Source organism: Octodon degus, unplaced genomic scaffold (assembly GCF_000260255.1).
Source record: "Octodon degus isolate 3935 unplaced genomic scaffold, OctDeg1.0 scaffold00035, whole genome shotgun sequence".
Classification (NCBI taxonomy): Eukaryota; Metazoa; Chordata; class Mammalia; order Rodentia; family Octodontidae; genus Octodon; species Octodon degus.
The window spans coordinates 5,722,930-5,731,216 of record NW_004524611.1 but is presented as its reverse complement, the minus strand read 5'-3'; the positions used below and the strand labels follow the sequence as shown (position 1 = coordinate 5,731,216).

Sequence of the window (8,287 nt, the reverse complement as noted above, 5' to 3'; positions counted from 1 at the left end):
CCTGAGCTGAGACCCTGTCCCCCCCCGCCCCCGCGGCAAAAAATAAATAAATAAAAAGGAGACATGGGCGCCGCACTGCACTGTAATTGAAGTCAGCGGAGAGTTTCCTAAATGCTAAAACAAGCAAGAGCAAGGAAGCTGTCACTCCTACGTCTTCTAGGCTGGCTCCTTCTGGGAAGTGTGTTGTGTGTGGAGGGGCTGTTGACAAAGCAAGGCCGACGGGAGCCGACTGCAGCTCCTATTTCGGGCGTGCCTGCTGCACACATTCTTAGTATTTAATCCTCACAAAGCTTCTGTGAAGTAGAAACATATCCTCCCCTCCCCCGTTCTAGCCAAGGTGACACCTGTCCCCGCGCCAGTGCTGCTGGCCGGCTGGCCCTGGCTGTGAGGTCTGGTACTTTTGAAGGGGCTCATACCAGGCCTGCCGGATGTGGGGGAGTCAGTCCTGGGGGAGGTAATGTCACACTGGGACGCCCAACCCAAGAAGCTTCTGGGTCAGGCTGTTATTAGTGTTTGGGGTACAAGGTATGTAGGTCAGACTGAACTTGAACATGCTCAGTAGTCCAGGGAATGCTCCTGCCTCAGCCTCCTGAGAGCTGGGATTAGAGGCATGCACCACCATGCCTGCTTAGACTTACTGGGTTTTTATTTAAAATATTTTAGTTGAATGTAAACTGTCAGGAAGGCATCCCTGACACCAGTTTCTTGTGTGTCCTACATGGATACTGTACCTTTGTTAGCACAGAGTAAATCTGTGATTTCAGGCACATGTGGCCCGGATGTACCCAGCAAGCCACCGGGTGGCTGTGTGGGCTCCCACAGGTGGCGGCCCTGGGGTCCTTGGGGTCAGTGCAGGTCTGCATCTTGGGTTGGGAGTGGGGCGAGGTGAGCATCCTGTGGCCCGGCTCTGGGGTCTGTCCATGCCATCCCACCAGGCTCAGACCGCGCCTGCGCTGTCACCCTCCTACCCTGGCCACGATTAGCCCCTGACTCCTGGGGAGAGAAGCAGCAGGGAGCTGCAACGCTGTGGCCTGGTTCTCAGTGCTCGTGGCAATGTCCGTGGTCACCAGCCAGGGTCTCCAGCTTTTACAGGGACGCTGCTGCACGTGAGAAGGGGCCACCTCCCCTCGTACTATGATCTTGAGAGGGCATTGCTGATCTCGGCCTCCCCGCTGGAAAACGGTCTTCCTCCCTGTCCGTCTGCCTCCCTCTTTTTGTGGTACTCAGATGTAAATCCAGGGCCTTTGTGTTGAGCTACATCCCCGGTGTTACTTATTTTAATGTATTTGGTACAGGGACTCACTACACAGCTTGACTCATAGTGATCCTCCTGTTTTCAGCCTCCCCAGTGCTGGGACTACAGACCTGTGCCATCATGCCCAGTCTCTGTGGCCAGCTCAGCATGCCTGGGGTGGGGCCAGCGTGGCATGTGGTGCCTGGGGTCGAACCCTGGTCCCTGCGCTTGCCTAAGCGGGCGCTTAGTCTGCTGAGCTATCTTGCTGACCCAGTGTTTTTTTAAAAAATTAAAGCAGGATCTTGCTAAGCTGCCCAGGCTGGACTGGAATTTGTGATCTTTCTGCCTCAGCCTCCCAGACTGCTGCAGTTATAGGCACCACCATGTCCAGCATGAAGTTGTGGGGTTTTTTGTCTTTTTGAGACGGCTCACTGTGCAGTCCAGGCTGGCTTTGCGCTCACATAGTAGCCCAGTCTGGTCTCAAACTTGCAGTGATCCTCCTGCCTCTGTCTCCCCAGTGCTAGGATTATGGGCCCAATCCTATTTCTGACTTATCACTTGGGCCCAGAGTGGGGAGCTGGGGTCCATTTCGGGGGCTTTCAGGTGGCTTTTCTGACCCCGGACCTTTCTTCTATAGGCCACAGGCCATTGCGAGGACTGCGCAGTAGAAAGTGCGTCTGCCTGTCACCTTTCCTGCTGTGCTGCTCGGGCAGCAGCAGGTGCCAGGCGTGGTGGCGCACGCACACCTGTAACCCCGGTGCTGGGGAGGCTGGGGCAGGAGGCCCCCTGTAAGTTCAAGGCCAGACTGAATGGCACAGTGAGACTGTCTCCCAAGAGAGGGCTTCTAGAGGGAGGTACGCAGAGGCTGACCCAGCATCGGTGAGCGAGTGGACTCCTGTTGTCCAAAGTTGTTTTTGGAAGAAGTGAGCCGCATCTTCTCAGGCCCCATCCTGACCCCACACAGGTGCAGTCGGGCAGGAATGTGGCGGTGGGCTGCCGGAAGGGCAGGTGAGGCCGGTCCAGCCTCCCCCCGCATCCCAGTGTGGCTGTCCTCTGGGCGCCGTGGGTTTGGTGGGCTGTGACAGTGAAAGCAATCCGGCTCATGCAGAGGGCCCTGGATGCTCGTGATTGGCCGGGGAGCCTGGTGGCCAGGTCACCAGAGTGGGGTGGGGGTGGGGTGAGGACTTTCTGGAGGCTCCTTTGTTCTGCAAAGCGCAGGACTAGACCTTAATTTTTCCTTTTTGATGAAAGTTGCTTTACAAATACTAAAAAAAAAATTTTTTTTCAGACAAGGTCTCAATACACAAGGGGCTTGCACGTTAGCTCAGTTGTTTAAAGTGCCTGTTTGGGCAAACCCAGTCAGGCACAGGGGACTGTGGTTTGATCTCCAGCTCCACGTGCCCCACCACACCGGCTCTCAATGCACCTCGAGCCAGCCAAAAGAAAAAGAAAAAAAAAAAAAGGGTCCTTGTCAGTGTGTAGCCCAGGCTGGCTCAAACATGCGGCAGCCTTCTGCCTCCGCCTCCTGAGGGCTAGGTTACAGGCGTGGCCTCCGTGCCCGGCTGTGTCATCATACTTGCAGTTGTGTGGTTTGGTGGCACTGAGCCCTCCCACTGCTGGCAGCCATTACTGTCCACCTCCAGGACGACCCCTGAGCCTGTCTGAAGCTCTGTCCCCATCGGTCGTGTCGTTCGCTGCCTGTCGGGCATCTGCCTCCCTTGTTCACTGTCCTGCTTTCCACCTCGGAGCCCCAGGCTACTCGGGGGTCTTCCAGAGTGCAGTCCACCTATCTGGGCTTCTCCGGCCCCTCGGTGCCTGCCTGTGTGTGCCGCATCCCTTCCCTGGGGCTGATGTGGACACCACGTGGTCCTGCGTGGCCACCGCGTGCATCCGATTGGAGTCTTCTCAGGTGCAGCTCTCATCCCTCCCGTCATCCGGGGTCCTCATCTCTCCAGTCTGAACCCCCAGTGGGGCCGCTGCATCCATTGCTAACTGCAGGTCCAACTTGGGGCACTGCGATCGTGTCCCCTGCGGTGTTCAGAGCTCCAGGGGTGTGGGCTGGGCGCCAGCACTCACCACAGCCACCCCTTGGGTGTGCCCCAGTGTCATTGGGTGTGGCTGTGGTCCTGGGGACAGCCCAGGGCCTTGTATGGAGTGACTGCCACACCCAGTGTCAGGATGCATTTGCCCTTTCCTTCTAGATTTACAGTTTTAGGTCTTTCATTGTGTGTCAAGCTAAATTTTGTACGTTGGGTAAGATGCAAACGTCCTGCTTCTGCTTGTGGACATCCGGGGTCCTCAGCACACTTGACCTTTCTCGGCATGCCTTGCCCCCTGGAGTGCTTCCCCGTATGTGTAAGGGCTGATTTCTAGGCTGTCTGTTCTGTCCTACTGGTCCTTTGGTCTGTCCTGTGCTGGTGCCACAGGCGAGGACTTCTGTGTCTTTCTTCATCACACTGTGTAGCCCCAGCTGGCCTGAGCCTCGCAGCCATCCTCCTGCCTCAGCTTCCTGAACGCTGGGATTACAGGTGTGCGCCCCCTCGCCTGTCGTGCTTGAGCATTTTATATGATTACATTTATCTCTTGTCTTACCATATTCTACTTATTTTAAAATTTTTAGTGGTTGCTTTAGGGTTTTTAATAAATTTGGCAATCTGAATTCTCTTTCAGATTATTTCTATTTTGCCTCCATGGTAGCGCAGTGTCACATAACTGTGTCATATAACAGGTTGGGTGTTTCTCTGCCGGAAATGCTTGTGACTGGAAGTAGTTCTGATTTCAGAATTTTTCAGATTTTGGAATATTTGCATTGGTTTTACTGGTTGAGTGGCTGTAATCTGAAAATTCAAAATCTGAAACATTTTATTTTTTATTTTTCAGACAGGGTGTCACAATGCAGTTCAGGCTGGTCTTGAACTCACTCTGTAGCCTAAGATGGCCTGAAACTTGCAGTGACCCTGGGATCCTGAGTGCCTAAGCAGGCACTTAGTCTGCTGAGTTCTCTCGCTGGCCCCAAACAAATGTTTTGATTTGAGTAAATTGTACAGACTTTAATTTTTATTTATTTATTTTTGCGGTGCTGGGGATTGAACTCGGGACCTTCCACTTGCCGGGCAGGCACTACCAGGCTCCACTCTTGTGACCGGCTGGGTAAATGAATTAATCACTAAATAAGGAATTGTAAGTGGTATGTGCACTACAATATTCGGAACAAAGCAGCGCTCAGCAGAAACTCCCTCCTGACGGCGGCCTTGCTTTCGCGCGCGTCCGCTCAGCCGCAGTCCTGCAAAGGGCGGCACTGCACTGTGCAGCCCATCAGCAAAAACGCAGTGCCTGCCGGGAAGCAGGGCACGCCGGCCCCAGGAGGCCCGAAGGCGCGCACAGGACGTACAGAGCTGCACAAAGATGGGCCATAAATCCAAACAGTTGTTAAACGGGTAGATTATTAAACAAGGACTATCTGGGAGGACTTTCTTGGGAGGCTGAGGCAGAAGGATGGCAAGTTTGGGGCAAACCTGGGTAATTTAGAGAAAACCTAGCTCAAAAGGAAAATGAGCATTTGGCCTGGGACTGCGGCTTAGACGTAGCACACTTGCTTGCTGTGTGTAAGGCCCTATGTTCAACCCCAGGACGAAAAATAAATACCCTGTCTGATTGTTTTGGATTCGGGCTGCTTGCCCAGGTCCTCAGTTGCCTGACAGATTAGGAGGAGTTGCTGCTGATTTTCAGCAGGGAGGGTAGGAGTGGCAGCCCCGAGAGACCACACACCAGACCAGAAGCTGGAGAGCCTGCCTCTTTTTCTGTAGAGAATTTAAATTGTGAATTTGTGAGTGGCTGAGAAGCGCTGAGTGCAAGAATTGTGCTCTTAGGGAGAGATTAGTAATTTATTTAAAAAAAAATCCACACAGTTAAAAATGCTAAACTGGGCATTGTGGCATATACCTGCAGTCTGGAAGGCTGAGGCAGGAGGATCCCTAATACTTCAAGGCCATCATAAGCTGCATAGTGAGACCCCACCTCAAAGAGATGAAGCGGAGCCAGGTGTGGTGGTCTGCATCTGTAATCCCAGCCCTAGGGAAGTATCCCAAGTTAAGCCTAGCCTGGGCAATTTAAAAACTCAACAACAAGACCCTGCCTCAAAAAATCTACAGGAAAGTGTAGCTCAGTGGGAAGGCTCAGAGTTCAAAACAACAGTGACAGTGACAATACCTTGCGGGAAGTTCACTTCTCAGGGCTGGAGAAGTCGAGAAATCTAAGAGCAAGGAAGGGCTGACATGACTTTCTTGGAGTACCACCTTGTGGCAGGGTGGGTGAGGGATCGGTGGGGCAAGAGGAGTAGGGCTGGCTTTTCCCAGGGATCCAGGCCAAGACACTGAGCGCTCTCTGCCCTCACAGACGAATCCTCAGATCTTCGCTTTCTTGAGCTCTCACGGGGGCACTCGGGGTCCAGCTCAGCACACCCCTGGCAGCATGCTCAGACAGAGCCTGGCTCTGGCACTTCGTTTTTCCTGGCTGTGGTAGCTTCTCAGCTTCTCAGCTGTGTGATTTCATGGTTTATTTAATTTGGGTTTTTGAAACCAGGCTGCACTTTGTACCTCAGGCTGGCCTTGAGCTCTGAGTAGCCCGGCCCTGCTACTCTCAGTGACCCTCTCGCCTCAGCCTCCTGAGGGCTGGGGCTTCAGGCGTGAGCCATGCTGTCCACGTGCCCTTGGGTTCAGCCCCCACACGGTGATCAGGAAACCGCCACCATCCACACGCAGGCTCAGCAAAGCCAGCCCCAGCACGGCATGGCAAGAGGCTGCCCTCGGCCCCAAGTCCCCTGTGAGGATCAGCTCCATGTCCTGGCAGAGCTGGGTGGGGACCCCGGGCTGGGTGCCACGGCGGCAGTGGTGGTGGCAGGTCCCCACCTCACACACCTTTTGTCCCCTCTGCAGTACTTAGGTCAGCTGACGTCCATCCCAGGGTACCTGAACCCCTCCAGTAGGACGGAAATCCTGCACTTCATAGACAAAGCCAAGGTAACCCTGCTGCATGCTCTGCCCCTGGCCATCAAGGCCTCAGTCCCGTGGTTTGGGACTCATCCTGGGAGGAGGACCCTGTTCTGCCACACTATGGGTCCATGTGGCTCTGGCCACAAAACTGTTCTTCAGTCAAACATAAGCGTGTGTGGTATGGGGCTGTTTCCACATTTCACAATCTCAAGTTATTCCAGACCATGTACCGTAAGTTGGAATCTGAACTGGGCATGGTGTGCACACCTGTCATCCCAACACTCAGGAGGCTGAGGCAGGAGGATTGCCATGAGTTCTAGGCCAGCCTGGGCTACTTAGTGAGACCCTGTCCTTCACAGCATGCCCACCAGCTCCCAGGACACTTGACGCAGGAGCATGACGCCGTGCTGAGCCTGTCCGCCTACAACGTCAAGCTAGCCTGGCGGGACGGGGAAGATGTCATCCTCAGGGTGCCCATCCACGACATCGCCGCTGTCTCCTATGTGCGGGATGATGCCGCGCACCTAGTGGTGCTGAAGACAGGTGCGGGCTGAGTGGGTGTGGGGTGGCCAGGAGGCCCTGGTTCTGAGCTGTAGTTGGCAACAGCTTCTGCAATGCGGTGTTGGGTGCCAGGGTGGGGTGGTGCTGGTGCTGTGGCCCTGGGCCTGTGTCATACACACTGTAAGTTGGTGCCTGGGCAATGGAGCCTGGGGGGTTGACCCTGGAGGAGCATTGGTTTGTGTCCCCAGAGTCTGGACGGCAGGGACTCTGGCCTTCATGGGTGGTGTCTCTCACCCCCTGGAGTCCTTGGCCTGGCATTTAAGCCCCTGAGGAAGGGAGAAACTGTGTCACACTGCCCCTGTGGGCTGAGGCTGGGATCACCCCCAGGACGCTGGACCACCACAGTGGTACCAGGGTACAAGGGATGAAGTGCAGGAGACAGGATTCCCTCAGGGCATCAGTAGTCCTTAAGGGGAGCGGTCAGGTTCAATCTTCTTGGCGAGCCCCCAAGGCCTTGCAGCTTCCCACCAGGCCCCATCTCCCAGGAGTGGCACCCAACACCCCACTTCAGCACCCCTGGGGACACTCCACATCTGAGCCATAGTACCGTCTCCCTTCATGGTGTTTAATACACTGTCACTATTGAACCATTTTAATCTCTAAAAATGGCAATTTGTATGGCTCAGAGCAGCCTGTTGCACTGGCATGAATTCTCTCATTTGACCTCTAAATCTGGCACGCCCCCCGCCCACGCCCCGTGGACTGACTGAGGCCTAGGAGGGTGGGGCTGGGCCAGTGCCTGCAGCCACGCGAGCAGGGCTGTCTCTCCGCCCTTGCGACTCACAGGGGAGGGACCTGGCCCACTGGCTCGGGGTGTCTGGCAGGTGGGGGGCACCTTCCTTTGTCTCACTGCCACTCGGGAGAGCAAGAAGGGACCCCGGCCTGGGCGGGAGCGGCGCCCTTGGCTGTGACACACTGCTGTCCACAGCACAGCTGCCCAGGCCCAGGCTCAGAAGCATGTTCTTTTTGTAGTTGAGTTTATTGGTCCGATTGGGATATACATAGTGATGACATTCATCTAGGGATTTTTTTTGTTTTGTTTTGGTCTTTCTGAGACTTAGTCTCAGGGTCTCATTTTGCATCTCAGAGCTAGCTCTGTAGCCCAGGCAGGTCTTGAACTCCCAGCGATCTTCCTGCCTCAGCCTCCCAAGTGCTGGGGTTACTTGGGTGTGCCACCATGCCCAGCCAGCACAGGGAACTTGCACATGATATAGCTTGAGTCCTCTTTTTCCAGTCGCCTCCTCCATTAAACCTCTCCTTTCCTCTTTGTTAACAAAGCTTTGTTTGCACTTCTTTCCGCTTTTCTCATGTTTGTTTTCCTTGTCCCTTTCTTCTTCCTTTGCCCTCCCTCCTCCCTGGTTGCACTTCCCACGTGAACATTTTCCTCCTGTTTCACATCTGTCACACATCTCGGTCCTGGTCTACACCCTCAGCCTGTCACACCAGAGAGACCATCTCGGTCCTGGTCTACACCCTCAGCCTCTCACACCAGAGAGACCAT

The 8,287-nt window shown here is 54.7% G+C and overlaps 1 protein-coding gene across 2 annotated transcripts in view; it reads left to right on the top strand.

The window, feature by feature from the left end:
• Positions 1-8,287, top strand: part of Ccm2 (CCM2 scaffolding protein) — a 24,233-nt gene that overhangs the window by 9,899 nt on the left and 6,047 nt on the right. For both annotated transcript variants that reach the window (XM_023714542.1, XM_023714541.1), the window contains exons 3-4: positions 6,169-6,252; positions 6,585-6,768. In XM_023714542.1, the coding sequence (XP_023570310.1) occupies positions 6,169-6,252; positions 6,585-6,768 (268 nt within the window). The remainder of the gene's footprint in view (positions 1-6,168; positions 6,253-6,584; positions 6,769-8,287) is intronic.